Consider the following 22045-nt stretch of genomic DNA (forward strand, 5'->3'; position numbering starts at 1 on the left):
GGGCCACTGCTGCCAACGTCATCTGATTGGAGGGCCACGTCAGTGTTCAAGAATAATACAAGCAAAAAAAACATGGATATATCTGAAAATGCAGTGTTTTATTTTATTTCAAATACTGTATAACACAAAACTGCAAACAGTGCAAGAGCAAGTCTTTTAAAGCTTATAAATAAAATAATGATAAAATAAATATTAATAAAAAATCTTTGAGCTTTAAAGTTTATGAAGGGGGTAAATGTACCCATCTAATTTGTATATTATGACGTCACTGGATGGCAACCACCTCAAAGTATGCACCTTTCAGTAAATACTGGATGTTGAACATATTTGAGCAGTTTTACTTTCTTTTTTGTCATTTCACCCACATAACAAATTAACAGGAAAACAGTAAAATGTAAACCAACAATAGTAAACTAAGTATAACCACAAACCCTATGCTACTATACAATAAAGTAGCCTGGTCAAATCAGTTTCTATCGCGGGTGACTTTGTAGTTCTTCAGAGCCCTATTTTTACTACCCCTGCGGTCTGTACCTCGTCCATTACGGGCACTATCATCACGATTACCACTGGCACCTCCAGCTATGTTGGTCAAAATAAGCATGGTATGCTTAGTGGACACTGTCATATACACGCAAAGACGCACCTCCATTCAAGGATGCACTGTGACTATCACTGTCAATAGATGATCGATCATAATCTCCAAAAAGTAGATATTCTCTTTCAGAATCAGAATAGGTCAATAACAGACCCAAGACTTTATCACACTTTCTGAACTTTTTTTCAACATTTGGTGTATTTCTGCTTCAATTTGTGCAAAACTATGGCCTGCATCGCTTCCACGTCATTACAAAGAAATGTACATTTTCTTTGTATTTCTCGCGTGTAATACAAGTACTTCTTGAAAGTAGAATTTGCAGCGAATTTGGGCTTGAATCGAAGCTCTGGAATTGAGCCGGACCCGGGCCGGAAGTGGCCCACGGAGTTTGAGACCCCTGTCCTAGAGTCTGGGCACAGTTTGGTAACTCCGTGCTTGGTTGTACATTCTGATGTGACAGTCAGATTTGTGTGTAACTAATTTGTGTGACTAACATGAAACATTCCACTCATGAGTTTTTCGGAAACTAGGTCAGATGATCAAAAAAAAGTAGGCTGAGCTCTGGTTCAGATCACCTCAAAGCACTCAGAAGTGCCATCCAGTCAAATTTCATATTAAAGTAACATTGAAGAAGATTTGCTCCCCTTATAGTTGAGAAGCACAATAATAAACAAACTAAATATGCGTCTTTTGCTACAAAGTATTCCTACCCGAACACAGAAGGTTGCTAGGTCGGTAATCGCCTATAGTGGGCCACTAAAACAATGGCAAAAGTGCCGTTCGTCATGTTATGAGGTTAAGGCAAAATACTATTAGTATAGTTAGTAAAGTATTTACAAATACTTTCATCTTACTGGTAATACTGAAGAAGGAAAGGCAGTTAAAGTGACCAAATTCTGCTGATACTGAGTATGGCTGACTGGATTGTTTTGAATCCTCCATTTCACATGCACTCATTCTACTCCCTTGTTCCCTGCAGTGATCTTCCTCAGTAAGAAGCCCAAGGAGAAGGAGTTGGACACCAAGAGCCAGGTGATTGACGGCATCAGCAGGCTGATCTGCACGGCTAAGCACCAGCACACCATGCTCAGAGGTACAGCACTTACAATGCTAAATCCCCCAACCTCATACATTACAGTCACTCTAATTGTTTAGCCAACACTGACAGGTGATTTTTCACTCTGATTACAAATAGTGATTATAAAAGAGGATCAACATCATATGTTACAGTACTTCTAAATGTTTAGCTAACACTGACAGTTGATTTTTTCCACTCTGCTTACAAATAATGATTATTTATAGTTTTTGAGTTTTTTTGTTTTGAGGATTTGTTTCAGGTGATGTTTGCGTACAGTAGATGGATAGTGCCTTTTGAGATGCTTTGTAAAATCTCAAATGTTCAGAAAAGTTAAATGAAAGTGTGTTAACATTCCTGAGTCGGGAGTCTAACCTCTGTGTGCTGTTGCTGTCCAGTGTCCATTGATGGAGTCGAGTGGAACGACGTGAAGTTTTTCCAGCTGGCCGCTCAGTGGCCCACCCACGTCAAGCACTTCCCTGTGGGCCTCTTTGGCTACAGCAAGCCCATGTGACCTTACCTGACATCCTCCAGCATCTCCACACTCTGTCCTGGGCTCTCAGAGAGAGAGAGAGAGAGAGAAAGATGGACAGACAGACAGACACAGGGAGAGAGGGAGGGAGAGAGAGAGTGGGGAAAGGATCGATGGAGATAGGAGAGAAGCCAACTCATCGGAACAGTAAAATGGGTTCCCATGGAAGCCTTTTGCTGCTGCAAAAGTGTTGTCAGAAACACAATTTTTTTCATCATTGTTATTATTGTTGTTCTGTTCATTATTTTTTATGTTTTTTTTTTTACACTATATGGACAGATATAAAGTAATATTTTGTATGTATGAATCATGCTGCCTCCTCTAAGAACAAGTTTTTTTTGTTTATTTTTGAGTTTCGACAAACGGCCATCTTAAGATGATGGCAGCTGTGTTTGCACTTTGTGTTTTTGTTTTTGCTCATCCATTTGTCACCTATTATTATTATTATCATTTCCATGAAATCCTGTGTGTAACGCTGTCATGTACGCAGTGGAAAGTAGAGCGTTCTGAGGAAGTAAGGAACTTGAAAGTGGTGTGTATGTGGCTGTGTGTGTCGGTGTAGTTGGTTTGGTGTTCAAAAATAAGGAATATTGCTGTGAATTTAGATAGGGACTCCTTCACCTTGATGCAGTGCGCTGTTTTTCTACCTTTATCCTGAATTTTATTTTTAAATGATGTTTGTTAATTTTCTTGTTGTTTGTTTTCTTTTGAATATGAGATCTAATGTATTGACCTGCCTTTTGTATTTTTAAAGCACATTGTGAACTAAAATTGAAAAATATACAGTATATCCCTGTAAAATCCCCCTTGAAAACTAATCAGAACTTGAGGTATCGGTCAGGGTCAACAGACAAAACTCAGACACAAAGCATGTAATGTGAATCCCGCCATACAGGAGTAGTGGCCATCTGAATCATGTGTTATATGAAGGCATTTTGTGCTGTTTAATGTCTTTAGCCTGAGTCCACCCTGCCACTGCAGCAAGGCCATTTACTGCAGGAAGGTTAAACATGCCTGAAAAGCGCAACGTAGCCTCCTACACACTGCAGCACCTCAATCTGTCTGTTCAATGACTTCAAAGCTTAATGCCAAATTACTATTCCCTTTAGTATGAATACACTATGTATCCATCATATATTGTCTCCAGTTACAGTCAGATTTTTCCTGGGGCAACATGTGAAAGATGTATATCTTTAAATGCAGTATTCATATGGGGACATTACTAGTTTTGCACAATGAATCTTGGCTTTAGCTTTAGGGAGTGTTTAAACCTTCATATTCACCACTCATCAAATTGCAATTATATGTGGATTGTCATATCTGTATAACCTGATGTCATTTGCTATTATACCATAGTTAAACTTCGTAGCAAAATTGAACAAGTAGACACAGTGTATGCATAGGCCATTACATTCCATTTGACAATTCATAGGTACAATGCCTCCCTCTAGTGGTGTAAAGAATTTCAACACATTAGAAGAGGCAAAGGGAAAGGCATTTTCTTTTCAAATCTGGATTCTGCCATTTCAAAGGAATGTGCTGGCCATTGCTATATCACTTAAATATTGATGGAGGAATGCAAGCACCGCATGTCACAGGATGTAAAACAGGCTCATCTGATAGGCTCATATGAAATGATGGGTTTCCACTAAAGCGGCATTCTACTTGTAACATCACATTCTATCAAGTGGGTTTATAACTTATACAGTATCAACGACAATGCATGCATTAGTACTCAGTAACACACTCATAAACGAAGGCTGAATACCTTTAAAACTCAAAGTGTATGAGGCAACTTGGAAATGTGGTCATAGTGTTTGTGCTTATTGGCTGTCAGTTCTTTGGAAGATACTTCTTTAAAAGTATTTTCAGGGGGGAAACTGGCGTGTTTTAAACTTTGAAATGATTTGACAAACAGGACACTGGTGAGCTGGCCACAGTCAGATGTGAATGATACTGCCCATGCTGAAGTTTATTGCTGATTTGTATGTACGTTGTTGTCCACACGATGGTGCTCCTGTTGTAGGTCTCAGGTGGAGTCTATGGGGTTTTCTCATCTTTTTGTCTATCCTCCCTCCCTCCAGTCTTAGCCCCTCCTTCTAATTCATTTTGTGAAGGAATGATAAGAGAATGGAGGAATGGGAGAGACCATCTTCCTATCGTTCCTTCACAAAATTAATTAGGAGAGGTAAGACTGGAGGGAGGGAGGGAGGAAGGGAGGGAGGGAGAATAGACAAAAAAACACAGAGAAAACCCTTAAGACTGCACACTGGGTGTTTGTTGTGTCCTTGACTTTGGTGAAGTTTGTATGTTTGTGACTTACGAGGAGCCACTTGGCTTACTTACAGTTCTTATTTTGTGGTCTTGTTGGAATGGTGTTCCGTGTGTGGCACTTCTGCCCAAATGTTTTTTTTTTCTTTTTGTGAAGCACAAGTAACTATATACCTATACATATTCAGCTCTTTAGTCATGCAATTAATTGTCATGCCAAATAATTGACTTATCTGACAGTGTGGAGGACTAAAACACTCCAGATTGGTGTGTTGTAAATGCACAGTATACATTTTCACTGATAGGTGATATTTGGCCAACTACCAGATTTGATTGACTCTAAACCCGGTAAGAGTCAATAACAAGCACAGGCTCATGTTGTCTGTGACCAGCCTTTTGTGGCTACCGGTAATCTTAACATACTCAGCAGAACCACTATTCACTAGTCGCTGACCTTAACATCTAAAGTTCCTTCCCAAAGTATATCAGTCCTAGTGTGTGTATGTTTTTATACATTAGCAAAAAGGGACACCATGCATTGTGTGACAGTTCCATTATATGATTGAATGGTCCAACAGGGATAATTACAATCCTTGAAGAAATGACTTTAGATGGGGAGAGATGGTACGGATTCTAAAACTGAGCAATATGAATTAAGGTTACTTTAGTGTAAGGAAAGTGATATCAAATTCATCAAGTAACAAGTAACTTCGGTGATGGAAAGTGACATACTGGAACAGCAAGTGTTTGCCACAATTTGTTTTTCTTTTTTCCCCTCTCCAGTTCTTTGGAGTGAATGTCTGTGCACATCGTATTCTCATGTTACCTTTGGCGTTATGTTGCTTTAAAGCAATATCTAAAGTATTGAGGAGTCCCTGGCCCCACCTGTGTTTCATAGCCTGTTATAAGGGCGTTAATCGAAACAGAAGGATTATTGAAGTTCAGTCTCTGAACCCATCTTCTCTTGTTTGGAGATGGTAGCAGGCATCTTTGCACAAATATTCTTTTAAATTATAGAAGTATATGACAGTATTTTTAAAAATGAAACATACCACTAAAAACATGGTTTAACCTTCGCATGTTTTATGATAGTTGTACATACATATTGGAATTTTGTATTGTTTTTCCCCCATGCGCTCACAAAAGCAATTGTGTTTAATAAAGAAAAATGTTTGTAACCTTCTTTAAATGTGTGTATTCTTGTAAAGGACTGACTATTTTCCTTTAACATGTCTGGTACAGCTGACACATACATCAACAATGTGCTGAGTTTCATTTCATTCTTATGATGAATTTTACACTGAACTGATATCACTGTTCAATATTAAGTGGTGAAGAGTAACTAGCCAAGGCAAACTCACACACATTTTCTCACATAAACCATGTGGTAGACCTCCTGAAGACATGGTATTACCCTTTTTCCTCTCAGTTTTTCAGTACAAATTATACAGTCTCTTCAAGTTTGTTCAGGGTCTGTGCTGTGGGATGGCATGCTCATGTTTGGGCTGACACAGAGGGCAGGTTGACGTAGCTCTTCATAGGTGGCAGTGGTCTGATCTTTCGTCCAGCCCAGCCTCCCTTCCTCTGCCACAGGCCACTCGAGGGCCGGATGCCAAGCCAGCGGTTACGCCCAGCCTTGCCGATGATGCGTTTGTTGTGGTCTATGTTAGATACCCTCCCTACAGTGGCCACACATGTCTCCGAAACCTGTTGGCAGTGGGGGAAAAAAACATATCATCATATGTTAATTTTAAATCTACTACTATCTCCAAGTACTAGTATGCCAATATAACATAAACAGCAAAACAGGATATGTGCTCTTTTTTAGCACTCTCAAAACCATTGGGTGAATTGAAATTCCACTGTCACAGAAAATAAAGTTATGTATAAGTTAGTTTGTTATGAATCAATACAGTACATTTAATTGGACAGACAACTGGTTCACAAGTTATAATACAGCCTTTGTCTTTTAGCTGACACTCTTACTTAGAGTTCCTGATATTCAACTTATGTGCCTTGTCCCTTATGAACTCAAAACATTCTGGTGTGCCCACCACCAATGGGCTAGCAATGACGAACAGGTATGGAGATAGAAGACAAGCTCTGGGTATGTTGGTGCCAGTGAGTTTTATGAATGTGTCATGGCGAATACGTCTCTTACCTGGATCTGATGTTTGGAGGGCAGTTGCACAATAGCTGTACCACTGACTTTCCGTAGAAGCACTCCAGATGTGCCTACGTTATTAACAAAGAGGACCTTGTTAGTAAAGCAAGGATTAAAGGTAATCCCATATTGATTTGGCTTTTTAGTATAATCTCCACTTTAAATGTAAATGGCATGAGAACACACCCTAATCTCTGTCTCGGAAAAAACTCGAAGGTTATCAGTCCGAAACATGAACTTTTACAGTTTGAGGACAGAACTGAAAAACAGACTATGTACTTGTCTATTGCTGATTCAAGACAGCAGCAAACATACAATTAGCAGTACATTGGTTGTTTTCAGATGATATACCTGCTGCGCGTATGGCCTTGGCACCTTTGCCAGGGAACAGTTCCAGGTTGTTGATCAGGGTGCCCACTGGAAGGGCCCCAAGAGGATGGGCATCCCCCTCCTTGGCTGAGACTGACAGGAAGAGACACACAAGCAGATGGTATTATTATACTATCATAATGGACAATGTACTTTTACTTAGGACAAACACAGTCCTCTCTACTCTGTATTGGGGTATAAGTTTGGGGATTAGCCTGAACATAAATGTTTATCTGCCTACCTGCCATACGGCCAATAACCCCAGAGGTTTTGATGAGGTCTCCAACTTCCATATTCTCTGTGGCAATAATCCAGCGTTTCCGATTACCACCTGCAACCAAGGCTATATCTGCCGATCTGTAGAAAGAATGGGGTAAAGTTAGTCAGATGATTCAATTTCTCACATTCTTGTCACCTCCACATGTTAGCTGCTACTGTCAGCATCAGATTTCAAGGGTTACTGTGTCTACAAACCTGCATGGATCGTATCTAACTTCAACGATTCGCTCTTCAAACGGCTGCGGTTCATTCCCAGGTTCATATCGCAGTCTCTGAAAGTCTATAATGCGATGTCGTTGTTTGTGGCCACCTCCAATACCATGTGTCCGAACCTTTCCTGTTGCACATCAAATTTATGTTAGGAAATGCTGAGGTAAACCCGTTAAATGTACGGTTTAGAGGCAAACATTCTTGAGGAAATGGAGTACCTGTCCAGTCCCTGCCCCCAGTCTTTTTCATGCCAATGGGTCGAATGGTGTACTTATCCCTTACTTTCCAGTATGTCTTGTTCTGTTCCAGGCAGGCTGTTGTGAGTAACCCCCGCCATTGAGACACTGCACTGTTGAAACTTGGGAGGAGGGATGCTGCAGGAGCTCTGCTGCTCTCAGCAACAACTCTGCTACAGAGCAGCCCCTACAATAACAGGGTCGAAAAGAGACTGGTTATTCTGCTGAAACTATCGGCGGACGTAAACTGGCAAGACATCAAATTACTGTTTGTAACACAGACCTGTGAAGGCACCTGTTTGCAACCGCCCGTCAGTGTTATCGCGCGCATGGCTCGTGAGAGAGCCGAAACTGCCATAACTGCCGATGGCCTCTTCAATTTCTAACCTGTATCAATCAGGGGGAAATGCACTTTTACACAGAATCTCAGTGCAAAATGAAAAATCCACATTGCTTCTTCAGAAAATGTTAGTACGTTATCCTTAACGTTGCAGTGCATGTACACAGATGGAGGTGGCGTATATCTATCTACAATTGTTTACAAGAGTTTAATGTGAACTTGCAGTTTGTGATGTGACAACGTTCTTGATGTCAAACACGTATTTCAACATAAGGATTGATTATGTTTCAATGCATCTCAATAATACAATGATAAAAAAACCAATGACAACGAAGGAAACGTATGCATTGTTATGTTCCTCAAAAAGCAAGATAACCTAACCTAAGCATTATTTCATACTAGCCGCCGCCAGGCTACACGCTACATGACATGCGATTCAAGTTAACGTATCGTTAGATCTCTCCTATTACTTTTTACATCAATCCTAAGTCTGTAGAAATGTTATAACACTGCGCATTTGCAACTAATTTATGCATAACCGTTACCGTAGTAGTTTCTGATACTTTAATCCATAACGTTACTTCACACTCTCGTGTCCTTCACATCAGTACTTCACATTCAGCAACACAGCACGTCGCATAATACTGACGTCACGCTCGTTCTACGTAACAGATTACTGCAGCGTTCTACCATTTCGCTCAGCAGTGCCACCAAGTGCTGTGGAGAACATCACAGAACATTTCGGTGAGGAATCAAATGTCAATGTGCAATTTTCCATCTAAAATCTATTTAGTTTTTAATTATTTATTTCTGTTCACGTGACTTTGGTTGAATTTACCTAAATTAGATTTTTGTTATAACATGAAATATAAAGACCACACCTAGAACTAGACGTCAGAAGTACAAGTGGTCCAATGACTTGTTAGTTTTCTCTGGTGGACATATTGGATTTAAAGAGGCTCAACCGTTTAGGAGAAGACACGGGGCTCACAGCGGAGTTAAAAAATACTGTTGAATTTGCGGTTATTTAGTGAAAGTAACTAGACAGGTGTTGGCGTTATTATAACGACATAACTATATAACGATTTGCGGTGTTTATTTGCCAGAAAATTGTTCTAAACTTCAGCGTCTACCAGCTGCTGAGCTGTCCGGATTGCATACAGTTTCACATTGTGTTAAGTCAGTTTACTTGCTTGCAGTAGCGGCGCGGATAGCCAGGCTGCCTTCTGCAAAGAAGTGACCAGATGGCAATGTGATATTTATTATTTTTAATCTGTGTGTCTCGTTCAACTACTGCAAAGAAAAGAAGCTGATAGCGACCTAACCCGCGCCTGGGGAAGATACTGAGAGGTATGATGTCATGCTTATTTGGCTCACCCGCTCACGCTAGCTCGGTGGTATTATGCTAGCTGACGTTATATCTTGCTAGTGGCTAGAGTCCTATATTACATATCCAGAATTTACCAAACCGCGATTATTGATGGTTGCAATTAATATTAAACATGTGTGATACACTGGTGTGACGCAATATTCTGACTGCTTTCCGAAATCTGATGCATGGGTGGCAGGCCTCTATCATGGACCTGCCCAACCTGTCAAACAAGGTTGATGCACACACCGCGACCTCACGTCCCATGTGATGCGAGCAATACTCCTAGTTAACTTCTGGTAATTAAATTACCACTGCAATTTTACACTGTGTCTGTACTTCTGGTATTTGCGTTCCCCGCAGTTTTGATATAGGCTACGACTCCAATATTACTTTGTTGCAAAATTTGCTCGCTGACTCATTATGACGTTAAAGAATAGTCGGATGCAACATTTACTGTCTATGCATTCAGCCCACAGTGATTCAGCCGCACAACTTATCTGTCAACCTTTTTAGTAGGGTAATACATCACATGAATGCGTTCAAAGTTTAGGAAGAGAAAGCTGTTTTGCATACCATTTGCTACCATGATCAGTAAACGGTCAACTCTCATTTGAACATTATTGATGTAGGTTTATTTTTTATTTTTGCGGTCTAAGGTTTTTTAGTTGTTAAATGTTTATGGCTTGTGTATGAATGTTTGAATCTGTGTGTCAAACTAGACTGTCCTGATGGATTGACACGTACAGCTTTAATTACAGATCCCATGGTGTTTTTTGTATAACTTAACTCAGCTAGGCAACATATATCCTCAGTAATCAGTATGAATTGTATGTAAAAGTTTAAATGAACTCTGTTTGGAAAGGAGTTTGAAGGTCTGTGCAATCAGAGGATTGAATGATATCACTAGCATTCTTGTCATTTTCTGCAGATGATTGAAGGTGGTTTAAAGTCTTCTGGACAAGCAGGGCATTATTCGACAGAGCTGAATGTGCTTATTGGCTAAATTGGATTTATCTAAATCCGAGGGCAGTGCTCTCTAATCACTCATTAAACTCTTTAAACCCCTCATCCGCTACTAGTTACTAATGCAGTATCGGGGATGGCTTATGCCACCAGAAGGCGATGGATGACTTCTCCGCTTCCTGTTCCTCTCCTGATTATTGCTATGGCAATTGCAATATGGCTTTTATCATGAGGTCATGGTTGATGCGCAGTATGACTTCAGGAGGTAAATGACATTCAATCTAATGATTGAATGTCATTTACTCCCACTCGGTGTATGATGCTTTACAATTTGCTTTTTGAGCTGCATTCCCAAATAGCATAAATGTAAGTGAATCTTGAAGATACCTGTGGCTTACTGTTTCAGAAGTCTTATAGGTAGCTCTTTGGGTACTGAGTGTTGAAGTTGAAATTTGTGTTTCTGAATATCATTTATGAAACTGCGTAAACTGCAGGAATCCTGAATACCTGATGCGCCAATGTGCTCCATTTTCAAGAATAGACTACTGGGCCAGTCTATAAATTACACAGGTTAATTAAATAGGCCTTTTGAGTCTTTCGAGGTCACACATTCTTGATTTGGGTTCATCACAAGTTGCCTGATGTGGAAATATCCTTGTAACTATTCTTGGTGTCCAGTCACATTTGTTACTTGTCACTTAGACTATTAAGCGAAATGGAATGTCTACTCTGTGGGTAGACTATTTGTTGCTAGTTCATGCTTTGCTAAAGGTACTTTTATTTGAGTTTTGTACAAATAGCTTTGTTAAAATAGCTCCAGCACTGCAAGCAGGGAGAATACAGCCCCCCCCCCCCCCCTCCACGAGGAAACAGCTGTCTTGGTCAGTGGCAGCCAGCCCTCTGTGATGGAGTGCCCATGTGTCCCATCCCAGTCACATCCCCCCACCACACCCATTCTCAGCTGTTTCACCAGCCTGCTTCTCTCTCTCTCTCTCTCTCTCTCTCTCTCACACATACTCCCCTCATTTTCCTCAGTTAGACAGACAGGAGAGAGTGCACTGCAACGTGTTTGTGTGTGTGTGTACGGTGTAGAGGGTCACAGTGCAGAGTGTCCTGAGGAAGGGCAATGTTGCTGTGATGTTCCTGGCATGAGGAAAGAAGCAGGAAATGCCAGAGTGGAGAGGGGCTTGACTGGAGCAGCATATGTGATGACCGATGCCAACAGCATGGATTGTCCCCTCAGCAGTTGTGCAAGTGGCCCTGCCAGATAGTCGCTAACAAAACACAAACGGTCACGTAGTCTCTTTCGCCCTGTTAGTCTGTTGTTGGGCACTTTTGGGTTGAAATGCAGTCATTGGTCAGGTCGCACAAAGACTGCAGTCCTAAATTATTTAGATTGAACCATCACTGCAGCACATTTTGGGCTACATCTTTTCTCCATAAGTAAGCTATGGACACAACACAATCTTACAACGACACACTGGCTTCAGTCAGTCAGTTTTTCATATGTTAACTTGGCTTACTCCTTCATGAGATCATGTTTTTGGATTCCTACTCAAGACACATGTCCCCACACGTGTGTGTGTTACACAGAGAGCCTGGCAGCTGCAGCTGGGGGACTGTGACTGCTCCTCCTCGGCTGTTGTAGACCGCAGCGGTTAGAAGGCAGCCAGGGCTGGGCTGGGCTGGGCTGGGCTGGGCTGCACTTCGTCTTACCTCTGTTGATGCAGCAAATCACCCAGGGGCATCGGGTTTGTTTTTTTTGGACGAGACGAGAGGGGGAGAGAGGAGGAGGAGGCGGCAGGTTTCCTGTTCTTCTCGAGAGAAAGACTGTGTGTGTGTGCATTAAGACAGTTCTGTAAATGAGGATGCTGAACTGAGCAACATTTGTTTTCATGTGACTTCTGAGGGATAGAGGTTAGACGGCATGGATAGACTGAGAGAAAATTGTTAGCCACTGTTAGAATGTTGCTCTGTGCACACCAGCCACACACCACACTCTGACACAGCGGAGTCATGCTGCCAACCGGGCACAGCGACCCACAGAGGGCTCTCTGATCTCTGTCCATCCCTGAGCAGCCGTACCCCAGAGCAGTGAAACTGCAGATCTGCTGGCTCTCCAGGGACTCGCTCCGTTACATAAGCCCCCCCTGCCCCTAGACCCCCACCAGCCCCTCCGAAGCACAAGTGACACCCCCCCCCCCCCCCCCCCCCCCCTCCCCTCCCCTACCTTCAGAAGTGCCTCCCCATAACAATCGCTGTGGTCAGCTCTCGATTTTGAAGATTTCAGGGGTATCAAACTGCTCTGTTCTTTCTTTTACTCCCATGACCCTGGAACATGTAGCTGTTGTCCACATGCAGCAGATAAATAGCCTGCATTGCACTGAGACCTAAGGGATGTGTTCATACAGTAGGCCCATTCTAACTGAGTGTTACTGGATCAGCTCACACAGAGTGCATCTCTCATTTGCAATTTGTCGCCATGTCAACAGTCCGTGACTGGTTCCGGTCGCTATCTCCGCTTCCATCGTTTACCCCGCGTCCACACATCATCACTGCTGCCTCAGCAGGGGGTACACCATGAAGGTCACCTGCCTCCATCTCCCCCACTCACTTCATCATCCGTACCTGGACAGGTCTAGAGTCCAGAGTCTCCTGGGGAGATGTGGGGTGGGCTGTTACAAGGAAGTGTATTGTCACATGCATATAGTTACTGGATGTAAGAAATGCAGTGAAATTATGTCTGGTGTCAGCCTATTTGTGCATTTATGGAGGGGGGGGGGGGGGGGGGGGGGGGTAAAAAGTGCAGTAGAAGAGGGGTTTAGTAGATTAAGTGGCAAGGGCTGCATAAGAAAGGTGGGGGAGGATTGGGATTGGGGGGGGCACCAACAAGGAGCAGTTAGCGAGTTAGCAGTTAGCGAGCGCTTAGCATATGCCCCTGCCCAGCATGTAGGCTTGGTACATGAGAGCAGAACCACTGGGGGTGGTGGGGGTTGGGGGGAGAAGGCAGGGGGTTGCTGCACTGTTGGTGATGGGTGGTGTGTGTGTGTGTGTTTTTGTGTGAAGCCTCTGTGATGGGTGTTGTGTGTGTGTGTGTGTGTGTTTTTGTGTGAAGCCTCTGTGATGCAATTCTTTATTGGCCCAGTCTTTTGTGCTGGTCTGCTGCAAAGCCTCTTTGTGTTGTGTTGCTAAATGTGCTGCCACCCACTCTTTTCCTCTCTGCCACTTTCCCCATCCCCCCCTTCTCTCTCTCTCTCCCTCTCCCTCTCTCTCTATCTCTCTATCTCTCTCGCTTGATACTGAGAGGGCGGGGTTGATCCCTGAGGACTCCACAGCTCTCCGCTGTTTGCTGTTGTCGAGAGCCGAGAGAGGGAAGGTCACACACACACACACACACACGCACGCAGACACACACTCACTCAGCTCACACACTCATTACCATCCTTTGCTCTCCTGTTTTCTCAGCGCATCCACACACACACTCTCAGCCGTGCCCTCGGCGCCTGAAAGCAGTCGGATTACGCTCGCGCTGCGGTGGACGGTGTTGCTACGGTAACTGCTCGGGGGTGACGCTAGGTGTTTTTATTTTTGTCGCCGGTGGTGGAGTCATTGTTTGTTTCCTTCCCCTGCACTCTGGTGCTGGGCTATGAGGAGCGCCCGCTAAGGCTGAGGTAGGCAAAACACTTCCCCACTGCTCGCGCTGCTCGTCCGCTGACACACAGCTTTAAGGTGCTGCCCAGCGTGGCTCCGCTTTGTGTGATGGGAGTCTATTAAAAAGTAACATGGAATAGGAATTGCGTTTGGAGAAAATTGGCAGAAGAGAGATTGGATTGACTTATTGATTTAATCCTGTGAGTGATGTTTTTTGTCGTTCCCCTATGGCGCAGTCTGCCTAGTACCTTGTCACTTGGCTTCTACGCTTTTGTAAGCAAGTCTTGATGTTTTGAATTGCTCTCTGACTGAGTAACTGATTTGGGTTTAGAAAGTCTACTATGTCGTGCCAGACTAACACATTGTGGCATTTAGTTTTTGTGAGGGATGTCTATGTGGATTTAGGGTTATGGGCCATATTTGTGGTGATGTGTTGTTGTTGAGTGTATGGTGTTCTCCCATTGCCAAAACTATGTGTCCCCCGAGTCCTTTGTTCCCCAAACACGTGCCTGCCTTGGGGACCCCTGATGGGCTGATTGGGCCCATTTTAATCACATTTCTCATGCATTGTCTGATTGGCTTCTGTCCAGCCTTCTGCTAGTTGGTAGACTGATTTAGTTATGCTGATGGGTAATCTGTGTCCTCAGTGTAGCCTTTGGAGCAAGGTTTTTGTTATACATGGGTGTACACATACATTATGTGTGCTGTAGTGTAGTAGTGTTTGTACATTATATTTGATCAAACTGAAAAGAAAAAACACAAAGTCCTCCAAAGAGTCCCGATGACTTGTAGGTTTGGTCAATCAGATTCTGGATTTTTTTCAACTACCAATATCCAAATATCCAACACACCAAGCACACGCGCTCGAACACACACACACACACACATACACCACAGTCTTTACGTTTGTCGTGTTTTGCACGACTTTAACTGTCTACGCCAGAAGCAAGAAATCTTTTATGCAAAAGGGTCGCTGGCAGCTTTGTTTACCACATCCTCAGAATATGGCAATACTTATGATGCCATATCTACATTATCTAGGCATTAATCAAATAAACAGGCATAACCAACATCGTGCATGTAGTTCAGTACAGCATTTTAACAATATTAGTTTTGTCTGTTGGGCTGTCGTGTCGGCTCTTACGAGTTTGAAAGCTTGAACTTGTGCTTCAGCTTTATAAGCCCTCCCCTGTGGAATATGATCTGTGCAATATCGAAATGATGGCCTCTGCAGCCCTTTCTTCCATACCTGCCATAAATCCCCCCCAGAATATTAGTATATTATGCAGCAGTGAGCGGCTATAAGTGCTCTTCTTTATATTGGCACTGAGTTTGAGGCCTCTGCGGACCTGCCTGTGCCCAAGCAACACTATTCCAGTCAACCATTGCTGAGTAAATTTTTTTTTTTTTTTTTTTTTTTTTTAGTGCATGATTTTTCAACAGGCTCTTTTTTTTAATGTCAGAAGGGCTTAATTGCAGAGCAGCAGTGCGGATGCGAGTGGTGTTGATCAAAGGGATGTGCTGCTGTGTGGCGGCAGCGTCTTTGACGTTTGTTGTCAGATAGAACCCCCATCCCAGTCACCTCTTCAAACAGCACCCTAATCCAAGCAGTCCTCGCACTCCTCAGAGACTTTCTGCTAATCCCCCACAGGCGCCTGGATTAAAGCCCCCAGCCCCCCCACCCCCCATCAGCGCAGCCCTCCGGCGAATCAGACAAGTCACGATATTCCTTTTATATTCTTCAGTGTGCCTTCAGGTAAGGTAGGGGAGGCTAACACTGAGAATTCGTAGCTATGAAGGTGGATACACTCCAATTGAATGCAGCTGTCTGCATGACGCTGAAATTAAGCATATGCTGGCATTACACAAGCAATTATTAGCATGTGCTGGCATTACGCAAGCAATTATTCCTGTGTCAGAACGCTTGATCCAACATTTGGTCATCTATTATGGTGTTTGCGTAGAGGAGTTCCCAGCAAAACAGCCTATGAAAATGAGTTAGAAACACTGAGGAAAATTAGCCCCCTGATACAGCAGCAGGCTATGCATCCCTCAGTGGCCCTTCTGAAGACACAATTGGGCTAGACTGGCATTATAATTTAAAGCCTTTTTAAACATTAATGTGGTACTTTTTTTTTATTCCGATCCTGTATTTGAACCCGAAAAGTAACCTTAGACTCATGCTTCACACTTCCCCTTCACAAGTTCACCCACCGTATTGTATCTGACAGGACCCTAATTACTCAGGGTTGACTGGAATAGGCTTAGACTCTGCCCTCATTTTCACTAGTTTCTCTGCATATAACCACAAACTCTGCCCTGACGATTATTATACGGATCGAGATAATTAGAGTAAACGTAGGTTTTATAGGGAAATTCATCCTTCTTATTTGCCAGAGAATAAGTGGAGGGTTTGTGATTAGCTGTGCCTAATTCAGTCTAATATCCTCATTATAGGCTAGAGCATACTGTAGCTCTGTTCTCTCATAGATTAGAAGCTTTCCACAGTGTGCCAGATACAGTATACCAGTTTGTCACAGAGAGAGGCGATACCAAGATTCAACTGACCGTATCAAAACTCAGACTTGTTTTGTTGAGATTTCCACTGAAGTGACCGTATCGCCTTGGCAAAGTGGTCAGAGAGACTGTGGATGGAGATGCTTTGTGTGAGCTGTTTGTGTTTGTAATCTGAGCTCAGTGCAGGAGACAGTGAGACGGATCAATTATAGCCTGCTGACTCACTGACCTTTAGGTAGGCCGCTATCTGACGTGGCGATGAGACCGGAGGAGGAAGAAGAAGCAGTGTCCGGCAAAATAGCCATCACCTCGTCTGGAGCAACTGTGGTTTTGGGTTTAACCCTTTCTAGTGACTCATCCTGTTCAGGTCATTATGGATTATCCATCTTGGAAGCTTGAACAAGTCCAGGGATGCCTTTGTTAAGTGCATGCAAGGTGTGGTAAAATTCCAGAGCAGATGCCGTTCTTTCCAGAGTAGTTAGAGAGGCCTGGAGCAAGAACGCTAGACCTTTTTGTCCCATTGTGAGTGATTGATCACATTCATTCACACATGCGCATCCGTACACACACACACACACACACACACACACACACACACACACACACAGGCTTACAACAACCCCCACATCTCCTTTTTTCCCCTTGGGGACAATTGTGTCCCAGAGCATAAATTAAAGTTTTGCTTTGATAGGACCAGAAAGAAAGGGCAAGAAAGAGAGAGGCGAAGCTCAGCAACAGCCTTGGAAGTTAGCGGCTCATAAAAATGCTAAGCGGCAGTAGTGCTGGTTGTTTATGTCACCTCGGGGGACCGTCACCGCTCCCACCCTACCCCCACCCACCGGGCCTGTCCCCAGCAGTCCCTGCGGGCTACAGGAGGCTAAGAGCAGCTGCTGGATGACGCAGCAGTGCCTCTTGCACCTGAGTATGCTTTCTGGAGGTACATGACTCACGGAGCGATGGGGCTGCCTTATTTACACGTCTGCCTCTCTAGCCTGCAGTGCAAAAGAGCATATAAAAGCCCCCATTATCTCATGAGTGACAGGGATATTATTTTTATGTGTTTATTTTTGCCCTGTCTAGATGCCCTCAGTGCAGTTTAATCGTACCCTTGGGTAGGCCTTTTGCCTTCCCTTAGTCCTGTATTGTTGTGCTCTTGAAAGACCTGTGCAGTCCGACCGATTGAAGGTGGTGTTTTTAGCCTTGGAGTTGTATGCCTTTCTTTTATACCCCTACGCTCAGACAAGATTGACTACATCTCCCATCATGCACCGCTTTGCCACCAGTCATTAGCTAACTGTCTTCAGACGCTGGTGTCAAGAACGTTAAACCTGACCCATCCATCATCCTCCGGGCCTCGGCAGCCCCCCACAGACAGACACACACACACACACACACCCAGAAGCCTCTGCCATACTGTTGCAGTTATTGCTTTGCAGCGGGGGCTTTGTGCTTATACTGCAGCCCGTGTGCTACAGGGGGTTAGGCTTGCTGCTGCTGCTGCTTACTCCTACACAGTACAGACAGAGTGTCTGATGCAGGGGATTGCTTGGGGTTTGGATGTTCCCCCGGCGGTCAGATGATTGTGTGCTATTTTAAGCCTTGATTTAGGTAGCTGCTTTTCATGCTTTCATTCTGTGACTGCATGGATGCTGGAAAGAAGAATGAATACGTCTACGTGTCCCAAGTCCCCTCAGGAGAAGCCTGGCGCTAAAACCCTTTTTGATCAGTCCCTTCATTCGGCTCCAAGGCCATCCAGTGCATTATTCATGAATTAACTCACTCAAAAAACTGACCCAGGATCAGTTTTTAAGATGACAGTAAATATCATGCGGGGGGGGTGGGGGGGGTCAGCTGTCCTGTCCAGTCAGTGGTGCGTAAACATTCCTCCATGCTGGTTAGAGCCCTGCCATGCGTCCTGTCCAGTGAGTTACGGCTTGTCACCTCGCCTGCACGTCGTGGCTTTTGTGTGTGTGTGCGTGTGTTCGCGGCCGTGCGCTTGTCCTTGGCCCGCTTCCGACAGCGGCGGGATGAAAAGCACAGTGGAAGCGCTCGGCTGAATGAGGGCGTGGCGGGCGCCCTCGTAAATCTGTTGCCGCGCGCGTTACGGGCTCGGAGACAGATGGCGCTCAGGCCCGGGTGTCCTCACAGCCAGCTTTTTCTTTTTCTCTCTCTCTCTCTCTCTCTCTCTCTCTCCCTCTCTCCCCCCCCCCCCCCCCCCACTCTTCTCTCTGCATCATTCCTCCACATTATGAAACACGTCTGCACAATAGTGATGGAAATATGTGGGGCCTGTGCTGCTTGGCAGAGGCTTGTGTTTCTCCTGCCAGGCAAGGGGCCTGCAGCTGTGCCCAGCTGAGAGGGGGCTGGGTGGGGTGGGCACCAGGACGGACACCAAGGTCGTCTCGTGCCCAGTCAGCTGTTTTGATCGGAAGGCGTCGTGAGTCACATCATCGCCTTGCCAACTCCACTCTAATTGGAAGTGTAAGCAAGGTGGCACGGCTGCTAATTTCAAGTGGCATATGGCCGGACGTGAGCCGTGAGCTTTCCTGTGTTAACGACAACATATCCAGATGAGCAGATCTGGTTATACAAGAGACACTCCTTCTCATTGCTCTTAGCAGGAGAAAAGTCATTTCGTTTAAAGGATCATCTGCACGTGACAGATAATTTATTTTCAAACACATTTCTGATCTCTATCTGATCTGTGGCTGAGAAGTGGAATTTGGGGAGTAAATCCTAAAGTAGTGGAAGTAAATCGTGTTATTGGATTGTTCAAAAATGTGCAGTGATTTGTATGACTTTGCATGGCTCTTAAGCCTGGTTGAAAACCCTCAGTCCATGCTAAGAGAAGGCATAGCCCAGCTCCAGCAGGGTGGCATATGCTGTATTCCATATGGTTGCATGCCCATGTACTCAATGACACTGTGGGTTGGTTGTAACGGTCTTTAGCTTCCTCTTGAATGGATGGTTCTTGTGTCAAGAGCCACCTGCTCCCCTCAGCACTGTCGACATTCCTCTGCATCTCTCGTGTTTTGTGTCCTTTATGTCTCTCCTTTGTGTCTGTTGTTTGTTTGTTTGTTTGTTTGTTTTTGTGACCACTCCTTCTCCTGTCTCACTGTCCTTCTGTGGTTTCGTCACCCCAGCCCACCCTCCTCAAGTTGTTCTGCTTATTAGTCATACGCTCAGCAGGATTTAAGTTTATCTTCTCTAAGAACCCCTGTGTGTGCGCGCGTGTGCGTGCGCGCGTACGTATGTGTGCGCGTGTGTTTGTGCGTGCGTGCGTGCGCTCCCTCGCCCTCGGCACATCTTAGCAGCGGGGTGCTAAAAAGTGCCACTCCTGCCTCAGCTCTCCGGCGTGACTAATGCTTGCCAGCTCTGACAGCCGTTTAGTTCCCTCAGCTGCTTTGTCACGCTCTGTCAGATCAATGAGACGCAGCCCCCCTAACCTCACGCCTAACGTGCTTGTTCAGAAGATCGCTACCAATGTACTTTTGAGACATTGCTCTGATCCATCACTTTTTTTTAGTGTCATGGTGTTGACACAATGTCATGAAAACAGACACTTGGAGATTGTTTTGTTTATTGGGTGTGTGCTAACATCGTGCTCCAAAGGGAAGGTGTTATGAGTTGCTTAATTGGTGAAGGCTGGGGGTCTGTATGGAATGAAAAGTTCCTCAGCAGTTTGCAAACAGTGCTCAAAGTGATTTTATGTTTAATTTTGGTTAATTGCTGTGGTGGTGTGCTTCAGGCTATCCGCGTTCAACTTGCCATCTGGTAGATCCGAGGTTGCATTTATTTCTCTCCACTGAGGAGTTCTTGCATTAGGCCTCAAATATTCTCTCTTTCAAAAATATTACCTTCCTGATTTAATACTCAGAGAATATATATATATATATATATATATATAAAAAAAAAAGCATGTATCATGTTGCACCTGTATTGCATCAGGAAATATCCATAGAGAAAGGCAGCACTGCCCATCCCTGATGTTGCCGTAGGCACTTTGAACATCTCGGCATGGTGGTGAACGTCAGCAGTGGTCAGTGGTAGTGGAGGCATCATTTAGGCCCATATGCTGTAGGCTCAAGCGCTTCTTCTCCACTGTGTCCAGGTCAGTCCTCCAGTAGAGACGATGTCCACCATGGTGTACCCACGGGAGGAGAAGCTGGAGAAGCTGTCACAGGAAGAGATCATCTCCAACACCAAGCTGGTGATCCAGGGCCTGGAGGCGCTGAAGAACGAGCACAACTCCATCCTGCACAGCCTGCTGGAGACCATCAAGTGCCTCAAGAAGGATGAGGAGGCCAACCTGGTGCACGAGAAGTCCAACCTGCTGCGCAAGTCCGTGGAGATGATCGAGCTGGGACTCGGCGAGGCACAGGTGTGTGTTTCTGTCTCTCTGTCTGTATGTTATTGTATTGTACTGTTACTGTATCTGGTGTATGTCTCTCTGTCTCTCTCTCTGTCTCTGTCTCTGTCTCTCTCTTTTATATTGAATGAAACTGTCTCTTAATAGAGTCCCACTGTGTCGCTTCATTATTGCGGATAAGAGTGTTCCTCAGGCTTGTAAAAGAGGAAGAGCAGCACTATTGAAAAGGAGTCACCCATGGGGACAATAGGGCGCCCCTGCTGCTTCGATGCCCATCAACTTCGCCATTAATCTTCATGAGATCAAAATAAAGTTTTTAAAGACATGATCCTCGGGGAGCTATTAGAGGGCATGTTTTTGGGCACAGTATGATTTAAGAGAAACAAGGAACTGAGTAATGAGCCATCAGCCAGTGACTCACTCTGTGTATGTGTGTGTGTTTCTGTGTGTGTGTGTGTGAGTCTGCACTTGCACACACACCCCACAGACACACCAAAAGTATACACACACACTTTTCTTGTCTCCATACGTTTCTCGTCCTCCTCTCGGTCATTCACTAAACGTCGCTGGTCTGTCCCTCTCCTTTCCCGTCCTTCGGATGACGGGCGCACAGGTGATGATGGCGCTGTCCAACCACCTGAACGCCGTGGAGTCGGAGAAGCAGAAGCTGCGGGCGCAGGTGCGGCGCCTGTGCCAGGAGAACCAGTGGCTGCGCGACGAGCTGGCCAACACGCAGCAGAAGCTGCAGAAGAGTGAGCAGAACGTGGCCCAGCTGGAGGAGGAGAAGAAGCACCTGGAGTTCATGAACCAGCTCAAGAAGTACGACGAGGACGTCTCGCCCACAGTGAGTAGGACACACACACACACACACACAAACACAAACCTGGAGTTCATGAATCAGCTCAAGAAGTACGACGAGGACGTCTCACCCACATTGAGTAGTATACACACACTCACACAAACAAACCTGGAGTTCATGTACCAGTTCAAGAAGTACAACAAGGACGACACACACACACACAAACCTGGAGTTCATGAATCAGCTCAAGAAGTACGACGAGGACGTCTCACCCACATTGAGTAGTATACACACACTCAC

At 44.5% G+C, this 22045-nt stretch overlaps 3 protein-coding genes across 18 annotated transcripts in view; 2 read left to right on the top strand and 1 right to left on the bottom strand.

Moving 5' to 3' along the window:
- Nucleotides 1-5665, top strand: part of zmp:0000000755 (phosphofurin acidic cluster sorting protein 1) — a 66002-nt gene extending 60337 nt beyond the window's left edge. For all 3 annotated transcript variants that reach the window (XM_042066634.1, XM_042066635.1, XM_042066636.1), the window contains 2 exons: nt 1578-1691; nt 2072-5665. In XM_042066634.1, the coding sequence (XP_041922568.1) occupies nt 1578-1691; nt 2072-2187 (230 nt within the window). In that variant the 3' untranslated portion in view covers nt 2188-5665. The remainder of the gene's footprint in view (nt 1-1577; nt 1692-2071) is intronic.
- mrpl2 (mitochondrial ribosomal protein L2) lies at nt 5540-8773 on the bottom strand. The gene is made up of 8 exons (XM_042066652.1): nt 8620-8773; nt 8018-8121; nt 7717-7921; nt 7484-7625; nt 7251-7366; nt 6992-7102; nt 6638-6711; nt 5540-6183 (listed from the first exon to the last, which is right to left on the bottom strand). The coding sequence occupies exons 2-8, from the start codon at nt 8090-8092 to the stop codon at nt 5971-5973; spliced, it is 936 nt and encodes a 311-aa protein (XP_041922586.1). The 5' UTR covers nt 8093-8121; nt 8620-8773; the 3' UTR covers nt 5540-5970.
- klc1b (kinesin light chain 1b) overlaps nt 8763-22045 on the top strand; it is a 38340-nt gene continuing 25057 nt past the window's right edge. For 3 of the 14 annotated variants that reach the window (XM_042066648.1, XM_042066649.1, XM_042066650.1), the window contains exons 1-3: nt 8996-9424; nt 20689-20958; nt 21560-21790. In XM_042066648.1, coding sequence (XP_041922582.1) covers nt 20710-20958; nt 21560-21790 — 480 coding nt within the window. In that variant the 5' untranslated portion in view covers nt 8996-9424; nt 20689-20709. Of the gene's footprint in view, nt 8819-8976; nt 9425-13758; nt 14081-20688; nt 20959-21559; nt 21791-22045 lie in introns of those variants that run through there. The other 11 variants (XM_042066644.1, XM_042066645.1, XM_042066638.1 and 8 more) reach the window with 9 other exon arrangements.

The sequence above is a fragment of the Alosa sapidissima genome, chromosome 16 (genome assembly GCF_018492685.1).
Source record: "Alosa sapidissima isolate fAloSap1 chromosome 16, fAloSap1.pri, whole genome shotgun sequence".
Classification (NCBI taxonomy): domain Eukaryota; kingdom Metazoa; phylum Chordata; class Actinopteri; order Clupeiformes; family Clupeidae; genus Alosa; species Alosa sapidissima.